The 19,323-nt window shown below is 40.6% G+C and overlaps 1 protein-coding gene across 2 annotated transcripts; it reads right to left on the bottom strand.

Annotated features, from left to right (window-relative positions):
- Positions 1 to 3,357: 3,357 nt before the first annotated feature.
- katnb1 (katanin p80 (WD repeat containing) subunit B 1) lies at positions 3,358 to 19,037 on the bottom strand. Of its 2 annotated transcripts, none has more exons than XM_053513173.1 (20): positions 18,915 to 19,037; positions 16,996 to 17,057; positions 16,430 to 16,560; positions 16,190 to 16,307; positions 15,111 to 15,211; positions 14,959 to 15,000; positions 13,735 to 13,818; positions 13,484 to 13,599; positions 11,817 to 11,885; positions 11,566 to 11,716; positions 8,128 to 8,309; positions 7,717 to 7,859; positions 7,562 to 7,612; positions 7,415 to 7,473; positions 7,146 to 7,325; positions 6,904 to 7,053; positions 6,738 to 6,814; positions 5,552 to 5,626; positions 4,727 to 4,843; positions 3,358 to 4,616 (listed from the first exon to the last, which is right to left on the bottom strand). In XM_053513173.1, exons 2-20 carry the CDS (start codon positions 17,033 to 17,035, stop codon positions 4,481 to 4,483), a joined length of 2,022 nt encoding a protein of 673 aa, XP_053369148.1. In that variant the 5' UTR covers positions 17,036 to 17,057; positions 18,915 to 19,037; the 3' UTR covers positions 3,358 to 4,480. The 2 variants fall into 2 exon arrangements, with proteins under 2 accessions (XP_053369148.1, XP_053369147.1); XM_053513172.1 differs by lacking the exon at positions 18,915 to 19,037 and adding an exon at positions 18,772 to 18,907.
- Positions 19,038 to 19,323: the final 286 nt, after the last annotated feature.

Here is a 19,323-nt window from a genome sequence, read left to right as displayed (position 1 = left end):
ATTAGGTTAAATAATCTTATATTTTGTTAGTTTTAATATTTTATTAAGAAAATCACTTTAAATTTGACTGGATTCAAGATAACTTCACTCATCAGGTTTTGCAGTGTAGGTGTTCCTAATAAAGTGGACAGTGAGTGTGTATTTGTAATAAAGGGGCATCGTGCTGACCCTGTGTTACAGATACAGTACTTTACTGCACACACACACACACACACACACACACACACACTTAAATGTCGGGTTTTATTAGCTGAAATCAAGGCGAGTCCAGTGAGAGTCATGTGATCTCGGTGTGTGTGTGTGGTGTCTCCGTCCCACCGTGTGATCTCGGTGTGTGTGTGTGGTGTCTCTGTCCTGCCGTGTGATCTCGGTGTGTGTGTGGTGTCTCTGTCCTGCCGTGTGACCTCGGTGTGTGTGTGGTGTCTCTGTCCTGCCGTGTGATCTCAGTGTGTGTGTGTGGTGTCTCTGTCCCGCCGTGTGATCTCAGTGTGTGTGTGTGGCGTCTCTGTCCCGCCGTGTGATCTCGGTGTGTGTGTGGTGTCTCTGTCCCGCCTTGTGATCTCAGTGTGTGTGTGTGGTGTCTCTGTCCCGCCTTGTGATCTCAGTGTGTGTGTGTGGTGTCTCTGTCCCGCCGTGTGATCTCGGTGTGTGGTGTCTCTGTCCCGCCGTGTGATCTCGGTGTGTGTGTGTGGCGTCTCTGTCCCGCCGTGTGATCTCGGTGTGTGTGTGGTGTCTCTGTCCCGCCGTGTGATCTCGGTGTGTGTGTGTGGTGTCTCTGTCCCGCCGTGTGATCTCGGTGTGTGTGTGTGGCGTCTCTGTCCCGCCGTGTGATCTCGGTGTGTGTGTGGTGTCTCTGTCCCGCCGTGTGATCTCGGTGTGTGTGTGTGTGTGTGTGGTGTCTCTGTCCCGCCGTGTGGACGATGAGGGCTGATGCTGTGACTTCCAGCCGTGTTTCTGTCTTGCACTTTTAAGGTTTTTACTTGACTCGCCGTGTGATCAGATTTTTTACGTGAAATCGATTTATTTATACCACAAAGTGTTTCATTTGATAGAAAACTGCGACAACAAAGTGATGTTTTCATATTTTACTTTCATTGAGATTTTTTTTGCCAAAACAAGATGTTTAAGTGTCATCCAGTTGATAGAGAAATCTGTATGGATTTTAATGTTTTATTTCTTTACTTTCTTTCCCGTAGCTGTCTCCAGTGTTCACTGATGATGATGATGATGATGATGATTATATTACGCTGCTGAAACATAAAGAATAAAAATAATTTCAGTGTCACATTAACAGTTTGATGCCCTGTGACTTGATGTTAATGTGATGAATCTGTACAAAAGCATGCAAAATGTTTGTTTGTTTGTTTGTTTGTTTGGTCGAGTCGAGGTTGTGAGTCAGAGCTGGAGATCTTAATGCTTTAAGTGCTTTTGCCTTAATCCTGTTTGAAGTGTATTTGGATGATCGATTATCAGATGAGATTTGATTTGTGATTAAACACCAGTAATTATGAAACCTGCATTCAGATGAATATTGAAACATATGCAATAAATTGTAAAAGTTCTTATTTTATAAAAATTCTATCGATTCCTTTGCCGACTCCGTGGAAGTCAGAACTTTAGCTGACGTTTTGCAGCCCTGCTTTTGCATGTGCCAGCACTCACACACACTCTCAGTAACATCAATAATATTAACACCCCGTCACACTCCGACAAGGACAGTGAAGTTCACACTTACGTCCCTGTCAGGTTCTCAATGCGTCTCTCATGTTGCCACTAGTTTCCTCTCCTGCTTATGTGATGTTAAAGAAAATAATAATTTTAATAAATGTTTTTTAATGTTTTCCGTTTAATAAAATGATGACTTCTGCATGATGTGCTTTGCAGTTCTATTTTAACCTTCAGATTTGAAGTCAAGGTCACTGCGGTCTCGTTTGGGTTTTATCTTTGTGCTACACACTTTAGCCACTTGTTCATTTTGCTTTTTCAGATGTTCTGTGATTTATTACAGCAGCCTGTCTCTCTCTCCCACAGTCCAGTCCTGCAGTATTTATGCATCATAATGGTCCGCAGTGTGTGTGTGTGTGTGTGTGTGTGTGTGTGATGGATTGGCACGCCATGCAGAGCGTACAGAGTTTTCTGGGCTCGGCTCCAGTCCCCTCATCACCCTACACAGGATACGCGATACAGACAGTGGAGAGAGATGTTGAGGATGTTGGAGATGGAGCTGCCAGGCAGGAGGAGGAGGGGAGCGAGGACCGAGAGGAGGTTTATAGATGTGGTGAGGGAGGACATGCGGGAGGTTGGAGTGACAAGGGAAGATGTGATAGACAGAGTTAGATGGGGATAAATGGTCAGCTGTGGCGACCCCTAACGGGAGCAGCTGAAAGAAGACGACGGCAGTGGGTGGATATTTTGGAGGTACCAGTTGCTTTAAAAGGCACCAAACAGGGGAAATAAAACATTTATTACTTGTACTTGGTTAAAACACAGTACTGGTGCTGATTACATTTTTTGTACATATGATACAGAAAATGTGTGCCAACGAAGCTACCCCTGAAGTTTATGAAACAGGGAAGTGGATCTTGCTTCTCTAAAAATTTGCTAACATTAGCTGTTTTGGAGAGATGATTTTATATGAGCCCCAAAATGGCAATCGTTCAGCAATGTACTGTCTCGTTTCAAACAATAATTAAAAATGCAAATTATTCATATTTCCTTGAGGATTGATAAAATTGATGTAAGCTTCTGAGTGTAACAATTTAGCATTTTAGAATAATACACTTTTTCAGGTTTATGTCTTTTCATGTGAAAACTTAATTTAGTTCACTAAAAGATTTGAATTAAAAAAAGTAACGGACACTACAGACATAAAAGGGCATGAAATTAAATTTAACAAATGTTTTTCTTTTTATCTTAGAAAAATATAAATGTGTGTACAGTACATGTTTACAAAAGAATAAAGCATGGATAAGAAGCATTAGATATTGTTTAAAAGAAATGGTGTTAAATGATCTTATCTGAAAATTCACTATTTCCACCTACTGTAGATGAGACATTTTGGCACCAATACCAGGCTTTGGCCGACAGTGTGTAAGATTTGGGTTGCTAAGGTTGATTGAAAGAAGAAAAATGACACAATTGTATTTAAATACAAAGCAGATTTTTTGAAGATTTTAAGAAAAGCTTCTGTAAATAAAAGGTGAATGTGGTTAAACCTCCACTTTCACACTGATTGTACAACACAGCAAGTATTTACCAGGTCAGTCATTACAACATACAGAAACAGATAAATATATAGTAAAGTTAATATTTTGGAATAAAATACTAAAGAGACATGAGCCAGAGATTTGAGACGAGTCCACTCACTGTCCACTTTATTAGGAACATCAGCTGATCATGTGACAGCAGCACAATACAGAAACGGCTCCAGCTACAGGCCAAGAGTTTCAGTTACAGTTTTAGCTGCAGATGATCTGTGTTATGTCTCCGTCTTTAACCGTGACATGGATTGGTACTAGACAGGCTGGTTAAGTACCACACAGGGGACAATGTGATCCTCACAGCAACTTGGCACGAGTTTTACTCCAAATGCCCTTCCTGATGCAACATTCGCATTTTATCCAGTATTGGGACCGGCGCTGCATCCATAGGCTGGGGTTTGGGCGTTGGCTGGAATTGAACCCGGGTTAAACCTCCAACTTCACACTGATTGTACAGTACGATTTACCGGGTCCACCATAACACCATACAGCAATAGTTAGGAAAGAAATACTAATGAGACATGAGACAGAGGTTCAGTGTCAAAGAGTGCACTCACTGTCCACTGAGCCGCCGATGCCCTGAACAGAGTAGTGTGTGTGTGTGTGTTGGGGTGGGTGACTCTTAAACATGCTGAGCAGAAAATCATTTCAGCATCGCCAGGAAACTGAACCTCAAAATTTCTACCTGATTAAAGAGCAGAAGACCACGTCAGGTTCCACTCTGAGGATATCTGTGGCACAGGATCATCAACCCTGCATCGTTGGAGATCAGCAAGCCTGTGGCTAGAGTCAGTCCTTTGGCTTCTGAGGTTACTAATGATGAAACCTTTGAATCATCACATCCTAAATGTGCTTTAATTGCTTATTTATTTGTAAAAGATTTTAATAACATTTTGTATGCATAACATTTGTTCCAGAAATGTTCGTAATAAAAAACTAATGAAAAACTTAATTTTAAACACCTGAAACAACCATTATTTACAAATTAGAAAATAATTATTGTATTTTCTTTGAAAAAGAAAAAGTCCATGTTCTTTATTTAAAAGTAATTACAGAAAAAAGGACCTACCAAACGAGCAGTTTAGTAAATATACACTGTACATCACCATCACCTCCTCGTCAGTCTTATCAGGGTGAGTGTTTTGCAGAGTAAGAGTGTGTACTGAATCTAATCTGTGTGTGATTCTACACAATAAAGAGAGAGTGTGTGTATATGTGTGTTAGAAGTCCAGAGGAGCCATAAGTAGCTGCAGTTCTCTGAAAGTACTGCCGTGTCGACCGACTTGATCTGCGCGGTTCTTGACTATATTTTTGAGCTTCTTCAGCTGCTTATAGCATGCCTTACACTTCTGAAGCCTGGACGTCAGGGAATACACACACACACACACACACACACACGTTTGTACATTAAAGAGTATGGTACAGTAAATCATGTATATATAAAGTGACACTGGACTGTTACAAACCTCTCTTCACGTGTAATATCCACTCCGACAGAAGGGGGCGCAGTCAGTGTCTCTGAGATCAGTGGCCAAAAGCGCTTCAAAATTAACTTCAAAGACATGCATCCAGTCTGCACATAACTAGAGGAGAGAAAAGGGGAGGATCATGAAACAGCTACTGCAGTACAATCAGCCAAAGCTCACCAGGGCGGAGCTACTCTCACAGGCCACTTTATTAGGAACACCTGTTCATTTATGCGGATATTTAAGTGACCATCAGCTGGCAGCAGCACAATACATAAACTCAACTAGAGTTTCAAAAAATCTTTACATCAGAAATCTAAATGGGGGGAAAAGTGTGATCTCAGTGACTTTAACCGTGTAGAACTCTAGAGTTTATACAGAGTGTGCTACAGAAGGTGAGAAACAGAGTGCTGATTGGCTAAATAGATACAGGTATGTGTTAATCAGGAGTTTATTCACGAACATTAAAAATCCTTCCATCGTGAGGCCATTATATTCTCCCATTCCTTAAGCGGCACATAAAATCAGAACTAAAGAAAATTAGAAAAACCTGTTAATTCAAATCAAGCTAAAGACTCTTTAGCAAAAACACTTCTTTCTTTAGAGATAAATTTTAACCTAAGGGTAAAACATGAGCCTCGACCAATACGAGCTCAACTGGCAGCTTTTTAACTCCTTCAGTGAGAGCACGGAGCTCCTGTGGAAATGTGAGTGTATTAATAAGATCACACATTAAATTAACCAACATAAATTACATTTACACACGTGTGCACACATTACAAGCTTTATATTTGTGTTTGTCTGTGTGTACAAGCTGACACTCACCTTTCATATTTACTCTGTAGAAGCTCTTCAAGCTGAGGCAGGATGGACAGGCAGGTGTCGAGTTTCCACAGAGGCCTAAAGGTATTCAGATTCCAGCTGATCTGTTAATTCTGCCTCTTATTTATTATTAGTACTATAAGTAGCAGTAACAGTAGATATTGTAATACCAATAGTCCAGAAATATTGGCACTTTTGTAGAAGGGAAAAACATCTTTTAGTCTCTCAGTACTTAATGTAAAGAACACATGTCATAGATCCAACTTTCATGTAACCTGAGAAACCTGTATAAATCAGAGCCACGCTCCATGTGAGAGGGCATTCTCATACTGCAATGGGTTTGTTTCATGGCTGTCAAGTGAACGGTTCTATATTTTCCCCTGATCCTAAAACAGAAAAACATAACCACAAATGCTAGACAGTTTTAACTGGGAAGGGCATTTCTTTGGGATAAGGAAAAAAAAAAAGGGTCTGGCAAACAAGCTGTCAAATACGGCTGTTTTTCCTTAAGGACATCATGGCACAGCTAAATCGATGAAGTCGCGTTAGTCTTTGGCCCTCCCGAAGTAGTAGGCCTAATGGGTGAGTGCCCTAGTGACAGGTGGGAATTGGATACGACTAAATTAGGGAGAAAATGAGAAAAAAATTATTAATCTCAGAATCCATATTCTATATTCTCTTATCGCAACACACATAGGAGGAGAAGACAAAATAAAATTACTGAACGCAGATGTGTCTAGTGTAAATAACCGGAGGTGTACACACTTACCAGCACTGCCTCCCTTTACCATACTGGAGACTGTGATGGTTGTATAAAGATTTTAATGCCTGGGGAACATCTAATAGTACCTAAAGTGGGACGCCAGCATTGACTTTTTAATTTTTTGCCAAAATAGCACAGCAAAGTCCTTCCTGTTACATTTAAAGTTCGATAGGAGTGGTTTGCTGAGTGCCACAAATTTTTAAACACCCTCCTAAAATGCATAAAATATTTTCTATTAGTTTAAAACAAAAGAAAACCCGTTTTTCAGAAAACCGACTGGGGATTTATCTCATTTTGATGTGAAACTGTTCATACGATTCAGGTAACGAGCCACTATATTTTTAGAACATAACATTTTTAACATTACTATGGGTGCCAATAATTCTGAAGGCAGTGATCAGTGTAAGGTTGTAGGTGTATGCTTACGGTTTGAGGTTGATTATATTAAGGATGTCCACCACAATGGACAAATCATTCATGGACACGGCGGAATCCAGCGATATCTGAAACATGACGCAGTGTTTAAGAGCGAATCACAGTCCAGTGTAAATTCTCTTGTATATACGAAGAGAGTACGATTGTAAACACGTACCTTGACGTCACCACCGGCCCAGAATCCCCGCACCGTGTCGAGGTTTTTGTGTCTGCTAGTCAACATCACACACATGGTGCCGTGGCCTTTTCTGATCTGACCCAATGCCTCTTCATCTGTTGCAACACTGGGCTTTCCGCTCGGCCGAGACTCATGTACACAAACACACACACACACAAATAACTTACAAAACTTTACTGTGTCAGACTTTAAAACATTAAAGAACAGAAAGTGCTGCTCACTTGTAAAATATCCCCAAAGATACGGTTGAGCGGCTCAATCTGTGCGGAGGGGCTAACGGCTGATCCGGGTTTGAGCTTGGATGTGGTAACAACGTGCCTTGAGACTGACGGTGTTACCGTGGCAACGGGCTGGGACGGAGCTGTGGTCACTACAGTGGGGGACGAACTGGGATCCTTCAGCTGTACGGACAAATATAAATACGATTCTGTAACACCACAGAGCTGTGAAATACACTTACGTATGTATTTAAGAAGCTTCAGGGACGTACTGGATCAGGCAACGTAGTGACGATTTCTTCCGGCAAGTGGGGCTTCACCGGGAAACCTTCTGAAATAATTACAGAATTGTTAGGAACTGCAGGAGCTCCATCGTAAACACACAACCAGCCCTCAATATAAAGTACAAAGAGACTCACCGTCTACCAGCGGTGCAGGGAAGGGTTCACCCATTTTGGGAGGTGTTCGTGCTGGACAGAAAATACCAGAGAGTGAGAGAGAGACAGTCAGAAAGATGAGCTGAGATACTGATGTACAGTGTAAAGTAAAACACAACAGGACGGAGATGTCTCACAGATCACATTGTGCGGCTGAAAGATCAACTTATAATCATCTGGGTTTGTGATTTCTGCTTTGCTCTCGTCATCGCGCTCATCCTCACTGCTAGGGCTCCGCCTCTCACCCTCACATCTGTCTGCATCTGCATTCTGCTTCATTCTGCAAACAGAAACGTAGCTTTACACACTGCAATTAAGGTTAACTTAAACAGGATAAATCTTCCAATTTTGGATACACAAGCATTATAATAAAGTTATATAAATCTATTAACAAGTAAATGTCTATTCGTTTCCTTGTAATTAACATCAGAATTTTTTTTTATCAAATTTAAATAAATAAATTACACAGCTATATAATGATCATTAAGCTATATAATTATGATGTAACAATGTTTGTTGTTTAATCGCAACAGAGTATTAAGACGAACTTCTGCCTGCTGCAGGACGTGGTGGGACGCTCGTAGTTACGCCGTAGTGACGCTCCTATAGGAATGGGTGTGGCACGTGTCTTTGCACCCGGAATTTGATCTTGGACAGGTCCGGATTTCTTCACTCGGTCCAGATCCACCACATACAAGCTCACATTCATCTGACTGCACGACACTCCGATCTAACAATGGATTGGGACAGAGAGTTTATTTTTTTTAGCACATATAAACACCCTTTTTTATGAATTACTTAAAAAGGAAGTTTGGTATACTTCGCATCTAGGCAAAAAAATTTAAACATAAAATGACTAAGGCCCCCAAACAGTGGACCCTTGTATTACAAGCATAATTCATTCAAAAAGTGAACTCATATTCCAAAACACTCGTACATCAAATAAAATTTACCCCTAAGAAATAATGGAAACTCAAATTATTCGCTCCACAACCCAAAATAATAATAAACACAAAATATAAAGTAAAATTTAAACAAATTAACCTGCACTTTACCTTTAAAAAAAAAAGTACTGCCAAAAAGTTTCTGCCACAGCTTCAGCTCATGAAAACCCAAAATTCCTATGTCAAAAAATTAGCATATCATAAAAAGGTTCTCTAAACGAGCTATTAACCTAATCATCTGAATCAACTAATTAACTCTAAACACCTGCAAAAGATTCCTGAGGCTTTTAAAAACTCCCAGCCTGGTTTATTACACAAAAAACGCAATCATGGGTAAGACTGCCGACCTGACTGCTGTCCAGAAGGCCATCATTGACACCCTCAAGCAAGAGGGTAAGACACAGAAAGAAATTTCTGAACGAATAGGCTGTTCCCAGAGTGCTGTATCAAGGCACCTCAGTGGGAAGTCTGTGGGAAGGAAAAAGTGTGGCAGAAAACGCTGCACAACGAGAAGAGGTGACCGGACCCTGAGGAAGATTGTGGAGAAGGACCGATTCCAGACCTTGGGGGACCTGCGGAAGCATTGGACTGAGTCTGGAGTAGAAACATCCAGAGCCACCGTGTACAGGCGTGTGCAGGAAATGGGCTACAGGTGCCGCATTCCCCAGGTCAAGCCACTTTTGAACCAGAAACAGCGGCAGAAGCGCCTGACCTGGGCTACAGAGAAGCAGCACTGGACCGTTGCTCAGTGGTCCAAAGAACTTTTTTCGGATGAAAGCAAATTTTGCATGTCATTCAGAAATCAAAGTGCCAGAGTCTGGAGGAAGACTGGGGAGAGGGAAATGCCAAAGTCATGAAGTCCAGTGTCAAGTACCCACACCCATGGTGTTGGTCCATTGTGTTTTATCAAGGGCAGGGTCAATGCAGCTAGCTATCAGGAGATTTTGGAGCACTTCATGCTTCCATCTGCTGAAAAGCTTTATGGAGATGAAGATTTCATTTTTTATCACGACCTGGCACCTGCTCACAGTGCCAAAACCACTGGTAAATGGTTTACTGACCCTGGTATTACTGTGCTAAATTGGCCTCCCAACTCTCCTGACCTGAACCCTATAGAGAATCTGTGGGATATTGTGAAGAGAAAGTTGAGAGACGCAAGACCCAACACTCTGGATAAGCTTAAGGCCGCTATTGAAGCATCCTGGGCCTCCATAACACCTCAGCAGTGCCACAGGCTGATTGCCTCCATGCCATGCCGCACTGAAGCAGTCATTTCTGCAAAAGGATTCCCGACCAAGTATTGAGTGCATAACTGAACATAATTATTTGAAGGTTGACTTTTTTGTATTAAAAACACTTTTCTTTTATTGGTCGGATGAAATATGCTATTTTTAGAATTTTGGGTTTTCATGAGCTGTATGCCGAAATCATCAATATTAAAACAATAAAAGGCTTGAACTACTTCAGTTGTGTGTAATGAATCTAAAATATATGAAAGTCTAATGTTTATCACTACATTACAGAAAATAATGAACGTTATCACAATATGCTAATTTTTTTTAAAGGACCTGTATATAGTGTGTGTGTGTGTGTGTAAAGCTGTGTACTGTATATGTGTGTGGGTGTGTGTGTAGCTGTGTATATGCGTGTGTGTGTGGCACGGTGTCCAATGATGCGCGCGCGCGCACACAGACACAAAGAGCAGGCTGATACAGTGGGAGAAAATGGATCTTTAACCTCACTAATGAGACTCATGTGGTCATGGTGTTATAGTAAACAGTACACATGTGCATGGATGTTGATTATACCAGTAAGAGATGAGCCCTAAGACCCAGCAGGGGAGATGATTACCCACAATTCCGCAGCGCAAGAGAGAGAAAAAACGTTGGCTTATTTGTGATCACGTGATGCTCGGTGTCAAAACAAGAAGCGCATGCGTGATACATGATACTTTGTACTCACACACCAAGACTTGCTTGCTTTCCAAGTAAAAATTTATTAACAATCTTTGCTCGTCGTGCGGTAGACTCGCAAATCGTGTTACTCGCAAACTCGAGGTTTCACTGTATTACACCCTGGAATAATAATAGTTGGTTGCATCATAATAAAAATGACATTAATGCTAGAGCCATGTTTAATAGTGACAGGAAGATCATGTCCATAGACACACACACAGACACACACTCACACAGACACACACAGTGAGGTGATAACTCACAGGACTGGGACTAAACAGCTGTGTGTCCATAAGAAACCCACTTGTTAGTGAGACTCATCAGAAAACAAAAGCTTCACTTTGCTAGGGAGCATAAAGACTGGACTTTGAAGCGATGGAAAAAGGTCATGTGACCAGACTGACCCAACTCCAGAGTGATGGGCGTGTCAGGGTAAAAAGGGAAGCGCATGAAGCGATGCACCTATCATGCATAGTGTCCACTGTACAAGCCTCTGGAGGCCTCATTCATCCCCTAATCTCAAACCTGATTAGTGTAAAAAACTTATATTGCGAGTTAAAACGTTATGTCTCCTAATAGGCTTTGTGGTCCAACAGCAAAATGTAAAAAAATTAATTACCAATATATATATATATATATATATATATATATTTATTTATTTTATTTTATTTTACAAAAAATATAACTTAGGCACAAGCTTGTTTGAGTGAAACAGCCAAAATGCACCTTTGTGCTCATCTGTCTGGTGTGGCGCTACTGAGCTAGTGACACAACTGTACAGAAATTTTTTTTTATTTTCAGTGAGCTTTACATAACCGAGATTTAGGATAAACAGCGTGGAAAAAGAATTAATGAATGAGCTTAACTTTAGCAGATAATCTGTTTCCACATATTTTAATATTAAAAATAAAAAATTTCAAAAACACATACATATATATCGAATATTTTTAATATTTTAAATATATATATGTGTGTCTCACACACACACACACACACACAGACACACACACAAAGTCCATTATCTCAGGGATATCTAAACACACATGTGAAAACTTCATAAAACATCATAAATCAGAGAGTTACTGACCATTTGACTGTTACAGATTGCAAAGTCGGCCACTTTGCCCCAGCCTACAGGCACCACATCGAAACAGCAGTCTGGCTCCCAGCCATATACACGCAAAGTGTCATCTGAGCCACTGTATAAACAGCTACCATCGGGGCTAAACAACACACACCTTATACAGAGATATAGAGACAGAGAGACAGAGATAGAAGTTATATTGTTGTTTTTTCTTTAAATGCATTAGAAAATCATGACATGATTTAGATAATCACCTTCCAGATGTTTCACCCTCTGATGAGCCAATCAGTTTGAATTTCTCCAGATCCCATAACTTTATGGTTCTGCAAAAAAAATTAAATAAAAAACCTTCAGACTGGGACACAAATTAATAAAACTCTTAATATTCAGGTCAATTAAAACTTAATGAAAAAAGGGCCATAAACCTGCTCACCAATAAGAAAAAAATACTACTGAAAGTAAATTAAGTAAAATGACTACACTAAACCTTAAAAAATACTACAGGATTCTATTGTCATGTTTCAGATTTTTGCACTCATTTTGCGTCAGAAACATGAACACTGCTGAAAAAAATTTAAATAATCTTGAAGTGTTCCTTCAAGTGTTTTCAAATTTATGGAAATGTGAATGTGTATAAATTATAATGATCAGATTGTTCCTTATAAATGAGTCAAGGGTGACTGTGCTGAGGGGAAAACTCCTCGAAATGGCAGTAGGGGGAAACCTTGAGAGGAACCAGACTCATCTGGGTTAGGAGGCTGGAAGTCTAGGTGTCTCCCTACACCATCGTCCTGAGAAGCGGAAATCAACCGAAGGTTAAAGCAGAAATCCAAATGCGCAGAGTACAGGGGTTCAGCCACGTGTAGCCAAATGAAAGAATCACTATAGCATTTCAGCATCGCTCCAAAACATCTGATTTATTTAATCAGCTATAACAGTCATTTCTGACTTGACAATGACGCAGGAAAAACACTGCAGCATTCAGGGCAGGGTTTGCCCAGGACCAGGGGTGAGAAGCACTGATTTACACCAATGACTGAACGTTCAAATGATTCTTCCAACAAGCGTCATCAGTCTCATTCCAGATAGAGATGAATTTGGACGTGGGACATGGTGGACCAGCTTGTGTCCTGTTGCAGCTGAAACAAAGAGTGTGAACAAGCTTTCTCACAGGCGTCTCTGCAGTAGCTCAGATGGAGTTACAGATCCCTGACTTTATGTGGAACCCTTACAACGCCACCATCAGCAGGTGAGGAAATTTAACTTACCACAACGCCTGAGAGGTCGACACTTCTTCACTGCCCTTCTCTATCACCGTCTGGTTTCGCTCTACCAAACTCCTAAACAACCATTCAATCTGCAGACGGGATCGCTGTGACCTGCCCTCGCTCACCAAACGGGAAATATGTCTCTGACTCACCCTTCTGAAAACACTTCCATTAAGGGTGTGATAATGGACTATAAAAGCTTTATAAAAACGTTGCCTGAGGTTGTTTTCTCGGAGCTCTAGTCACTTGCAATCTTCACCAACACACAGACTGCTGAATTACTGTGTTTTTTGACTTCACAGTAAAGAAATACATGACATACTGTAAACAATGCACTACTCAGAATTCTGTATTTAAACCTACAACACACACATCCTGATCTCCACACACCATACATCGATATAAATCAGACCATTCATGGTACAAATGTAAAAATTTTTTGTGACTGTACATGGTTAAGTTAAATTTTTATGTAAAGTTGACTTAAGTAAAGTTAATTTCCTTCTGATTCTAATTAACTGGGCTTTTTGTCAGCAGTTCTGTGCCTGAGGAGGAAACGATGCCAGCTGCATCTCATTCTTTATTCATTAGTTAATATTTAATGATAAAGGTGTTAAGCAGCGTTCTTTTATGTTTCCAGCTACAGTCACTACCTGTCAGCACTCCCTGAGGCCAGAAGGTACTCGTTCGGGTGGAACTGAACAACGGAAACAGCTGATGTGTGCGCCGTGAACTCTGTGATCATCTTCCCAGCTGTTAAATCCCAAAGCTACAGGAGAAAATATAAAAGCATACATAATATAGAATTATGATAATAACAATAATAGTACATGTAAATGAGACCTGGGGCAGGCCTGCATGTTAAATAAAAGCATTAGAGTTAAATTAGGCGGCAGGATCTTGCCTTGATGGTGCTGTCATCACTGGCCGAAGCGAGCCACTTTCCATCAGGACTAAAAGCCAGACAACGCACTGCCTGAGTGTGACCCTGTGTGAAAAGCACAGATACTCTGTTTAATACTGACAGAGAAAGAGAAAAAACAACCTGAATTCAGAAGTAGGTGTATTACTTTAATCAAAACCACACTACTACTGCCTTACCTGTCGACTTATTGTTCTACTCAACATAAATATATAAATTCATTCTCAAAGACTTCGCCCCTCGCTCTGTGATTGGCCTGTCGTACATACACACGTCTACAAATGCAGCGTTGGTTATAAGAGGCATGTGGATAAGGTCATGAGCACATCTTCCACAGTCTGTCGTGTTGTGTGCAGCAGACAATTACTGAGTGTTTGATTAGTGACGTCTATCCATTAATACTGGAGCTAGAACCTTAATCATGTGCTGCTCTTCCCTCGCCATGCCAGGCCATCTGCTTCTAACTGTCTGCTTTAACCCCGCCTTCTCTAACTAACTCGGCTAGACTTACAGTACCCATCACAGTTATACAATCAATCAGTGTTCAAAGACTCTGTGTTAATAAGCCTGCGAACGTCATCTCTCTTGTTTAAGTTCCTTCTGGCAGCAAATCATTTTACAATCTGTCACAGTTATTTAGGAAATAAAATGAATACTAATTTATAATGCTTATTATAAGAATTACAGTATAATGCTTCCTTATTTACATAAGGAAGGTGACGTGATATAAAACAATACAGGGAAATAAAGGGAGAAAAAACACTAAGACAGACGTTTTAGTAGTAAAGTATTAGTTGTTTACTTCAGGGCAATTAGAGGCAAATTTCAGGAAACACATTCTCAAACTATCCTTATCTACAGTCATGGGCATCATTTAATCCTTGAGGAGGGGGGGGGGAGAAGAGAATTACACAATAGTTATATTTATTACACCTATTTATTTATTTTTGTCGCTTTTGTTTTCTTTGCTTATAATCCTCTGACCCTTACCTGATGTCAAATAAAACAAACCAGCACAAAGTTCAACGTGACCGGTCCATGACCTGAATGCTCATGGGTTCTCCCACAGCCCCAGTGTGTGTAAATGTACATTTGTGTAGATTAGACTGGGTTTAATATAACAGAAGGAAACACTCCAACACTATAACCACTGGTGCAGAAATGATCATTTCCCCGCTCTAGGTGATAATATAATGATGTACTCACCTTATACCTGAACACACACCCTTTCCTTCTCACGTCCCATAACTACAAGAAAAATATTACGTTTTAAGGTACAACACACAAACATTTCTATTATTTTGGAGTCTCTACAAAATGTTACAGGTCAGAGGACCATGTGTGCATCATTGTGTCACCTTAATGTTAGTATCCATGGACCCAGATGCCAAGTATTCTCCAAACGGGTGAAAGTCGACACTGTAGATGTTAGCCTTGTGACCCATCAGTGTCCGAAATACTGAAAACAAAACATAGCACATTTACAAACACACATTTCTCCAACACACACGTGCGCGATCTTGACCTGATCTACAGTACACAGCAGACTACAGGACGATAGAAATGTGATCTCTGTGACTTTCAGCTCAGCACGGATGTGAGTACAGATGAGCTGGTTTTACCTGTACATTTTATAAAACTGTTAAGTGGGCATGTCTGTACATTGAAGATATTTGCGAAATAATAATTCATGAGGACGTACTGTAAGGTGGTCTATTTGTCTCTCTGTTTGTGCATACATGGCGCTGTATATTTTTTAATATGCGCTAATGAGTGTGCAATTGAAATCTACTTATTGAACGTGATCTCACACCTTCATTCCGCGCACTACACATGTAATTTTTTTTTTACCTCATTCCAAAATTCAACAAACATGCCATACATTTCTTTTAATATGCACCTATGAGTGTGCGTTTAAATTCAACGCTAACAAAGTGATGTGCATGTCTAGTTATTTCATAAACTGATCTCCTGGGATTTTACACACAACACCCTTTAGTGTTTAGACAGAACAGTGCAAAAAAAAAAAAAAAACATTAAGTGAGTGACTGTTGTGTCCCTTGGCTGATAAGAGAGGTCGGGGAAAATGTCGCTATTTCTTTGTGTGTGCAGGAAGAATTATGAAACTCATATAATCACTCTTTACAACCGCGGTGAGCGAAAAAGCATCTCAACAAGAACAAATCACTAACCTTTGAGGTAATTTAGATAAAAGAACTACATGAACGACAGTGAGGGTATAAATGGAGATCTCAGCTTCCCCCTCCCCCACCCTTCATGTCCTATTTCATTGATCTGGCACCCCCGAAGGCTGAGCTCAGTCACTGTGATGACACTTTTGCCCTAACTCTGATGTGTGATGTGTGACAGGTGAGACGAGGTACAGGCGTTCCTCTCAGAGTTCCCTTCTATACGAACGGCTCGGTGCAAAACTCACTTTTAGCAGCTTCCAGGTCCCAGATCCGCAGAGAGCCTGACTGAGACCCTGCTACCACCTGCTCCTCTGAGGTACTGAACTGGACACACTCCACAGGGCTCGTGTGACCCGTCAAACTCTACACACAACAACATCAAATCAGGAAGTGTATCGGCAAAAACAAACAAAAAAAAATACGTTAACAGACCCATCATTCAGCATTTGTTCTCTCAAACACATAGGAAGCTAATGAGGAACTACCATGATGCAGTTAGGCTTGTTGACGGCCCAGATGTTGACTCGGCTGTCCTCTCCTCCTGTAGCCAACAGACGACTCGATGCTTTACCCAACACCAGGGAAGACACGTTGCTGGGGTGGGCCACCACATCTTCTACAAAAGCAGGGCAGAAATATACATCACGAGTAGAAATAAAACTTGAAATCTTATCAAGAATGAGTGAGACGTCCATGTTATAATTATCAGGAACTGGAATGAAAAAGTTTCCCAGATCAGAACTGCATTTACAACATCATTAATTCTTTCTGAAATAGTATGATTAAACAAAAATTAGCTGTTTAATTTTACGTTTAGGCATTTGGCAGACGCTCTTATCCAGAGCGACTTACAAAAAGTGCTTTAATGTTTACATAATTGGATACATACTTACACTGGGTTAACTAGGTTAATAACTAAGTGCCATTAGTCCAACACAACTAAGAAGAGGGGGGGAGGTTAGTCCAAGTACTGGAGAAACAGATGAGTCTTGAGTCATCGTTTTAATTTTTTAAAAAAGCTTACAAAAGTGAGCACTTAAAAGGCACCTACGCAGTTTCCATGAGATTTTCTTGGTACTCGACGTTGCCATTGTCAACACAGCAGCAGCCTCCCTGTAAGATACAGATATACTGTATATTAAACCACAATCCAATGCATTCTCAGTATGACATGGTTGGGTCAGACAGGCGGGTTTAAGTATTTCAGAAAACAGTGATTCTCTTGCCGTTTCTATACATCCTCAGTAATCAGTCTTTTATACCACAGTGAGTGGAAAAACATTAGAATGCACTCCGTTTGGTGGACAGGCTATAACAGTAGAAGAACAAAGTGGATTTCACTCCCGTCCGCCAGAAACACCAGCCTGAGGCTACAGCGGGCACACGGTCACTGAAACAGTGCCGTTGAAGACTGGAAAAAACATCTGGCCTCAGTTTCATGTTTGTGGATAAAGAGAGTGAAATCCTTAAATGGTCTTCTGCTGCTGTAGTTTCAACATGTCCTGCATTCTAAGACACATTTCCAAAAGGCTCACCCCGGCTGTAAAGTGTGCTTCATGATCTAGCTGCTGTAGTCAAAATATAACAGTCATATTGGGATATCAAATACAGTGTGGACGAGCTCGTTCTTCTCCTGTTTTTTTTTTTTTTTTTTTTTACTTATTAGCTTCTGTAACAAAAACTGGTGTCTGTGTTGTTGTTCTGTTTATCACCATTACCATAATTCCAACAAAGAGAGTCATAAAGGCTTATTGTTAAGCATTAGCACAGGCTCTGATAATCTTAAAAGAATTTCAGTGGGTGGATTCTAATCTAGTCACAAATTTAGAAAACTCTCTCATCCTGTTTAAGAATCAGTGTACGTTCCATGTCCTTGGAAAAGAGTAAAGGACTGTTCTTAACAGCCTTCAAGGATTCAAAGAAAATGTGAAAGAAACAACTATCATAAACATCAAAAAAGACTGAACAATAGACTGGAGATCATTTTGTGGGACAATCTGAAACAACTGGACAGGCAGCAGTGCAGATCATTATGATTAGGTTCTGGATTAGGGACACGCCTAATGTCTTTAATCAGTACTAGAGTAATACTGATTAAAGACTGTAAGACCCGACACACGGGCTGTTGGGACACTTCTTCTTTAAAGAGAAGATCAGTTCTCCAGGAAACGGCTCTCTCACACCTTTACCTGCTGGATTAATTACATCTACAAAAAAATTAAATCAGTTGACAGACAGATGGATTAAAGTGTCAGGACTAGCTAACATTTTCTAGCGTGTCACAATAACGCAACAATTTCGCTTACTAACACTGAAGAAAAAGATCAAGTTACTTTGGTCTTATTTTATATCGCTTATGGATTTTTCTAGTTAATAGACAGCTAGTTATCAGACAGGAAGTTATCACACAGCTAGTTAATAGACAGCTAGTTAATAGGCAGGGAGTTATTACACAGCTAGTTAATAGACAGCTAGTTAATAGACAGCTAGTTAATAGACAGCTAGTTATTACACAGCTAGTTATCACATTTAGTTACAAAACAGTCAGTTATTACACAGCTAGTTATTAGTCAGGTGGTTATCACAGCTAGTTATGAGACAGTTCATTAACTGACAACTAGTTATTAGACAGCTAGTTAAAAAACAACTAGTTATCAGTCAGGTAGTTATCACACAGATAGTTATCAGACTGGTAGTTATTGAGACTAGAAGGCGAACTCTACAGTGTGTAATGTTCCACAATATATGTTCTCTCTCACACACACACACACACACACACACACTGGTTACACTGGTGACGGTGTGTATACGGTGCTGTGAGTTTTACCCTCAGCTCTACACCTGCTCCGGTACTGAGTCAGTCACATCCCACACGGCTTCTTCTTCTCCTTCCTTCTCTCTTCCACACACACACACACACACACACACACACTTACTGCCCGGTTGTGTTTGTAGAAACCTAACGCTTACCGAAGAACAGCGATTCTGATTGGCTCCTCATCCACACTCACGCGCACACGCTCACGCGCGCAGCCGAATCAGCTGCGCGAGTCCTGAGAGCTGGAGCGGAAGTTACAGAGCACTGCTTCCGGTCGCTGTCAGGAGACCTGAGTCACAAAGCCGCCGAACACTTTCCTCCGTCACACTCCTCTAAAACACACACACTCCTCACACACACACAAACACACACACGGTGTTTGTTGCTATGAAACACTGTAGTTGTGCCTGATTCGTGCTGAGAGAAACACGTGACTAATGACGTAATAAATTTCTACGTCGTACAAAACCACGTGACCTAATTTTTAAATTTTTTTTAAGAGCAGCAAGTTTTATAAAGTTCATTCATTCTCTATAGAGCTCTAACAGTACAGGGTCAGGG

This window comes from Clarias gariepinus, chromosome 15 (assembly GCF_024256425.1).
Source record: "Clarias gariepinus isolate MV-2021 ecotype Netherlands chromosome 15, CGAR_prim_01v2, whole genome shotgun sequence".
NCBI lineage: Eukaryota > Metazoa > Chordata > Actinopteri > Siluriformes > Clariidae > Clarias > Clarias gariepinus.
Note: the sequence above shows the minus strand (reverse complement) of the source record. Positions and strands in the feature narration are given on the sequence as shown.

Excerpts from the sequence above, each read along its gene's own strand:
- katnb1 (XM_053513173.1), bottom strand. The coding sequence starts at position 17,035 with ATGGCAACGTCGAGTACCAAGAAAATCTCATGGAAACTGC. Across the intron at positions 7,054-7,145 it reads TCTTTGGGGATATTTTACAA|TCTCGGCCGAGCGGAAAGCC; the intron begins GTGAGCAGCACT and ends TGTGTACATGAG. Across the intron at positions 4,617-4,726 it reads GATATTACACGTGAAGAGAG|GCTTCAGAAGTGTAAGGCAT; the intron begins GTTTGTAACAGT and ends CCTGACGTCCAG.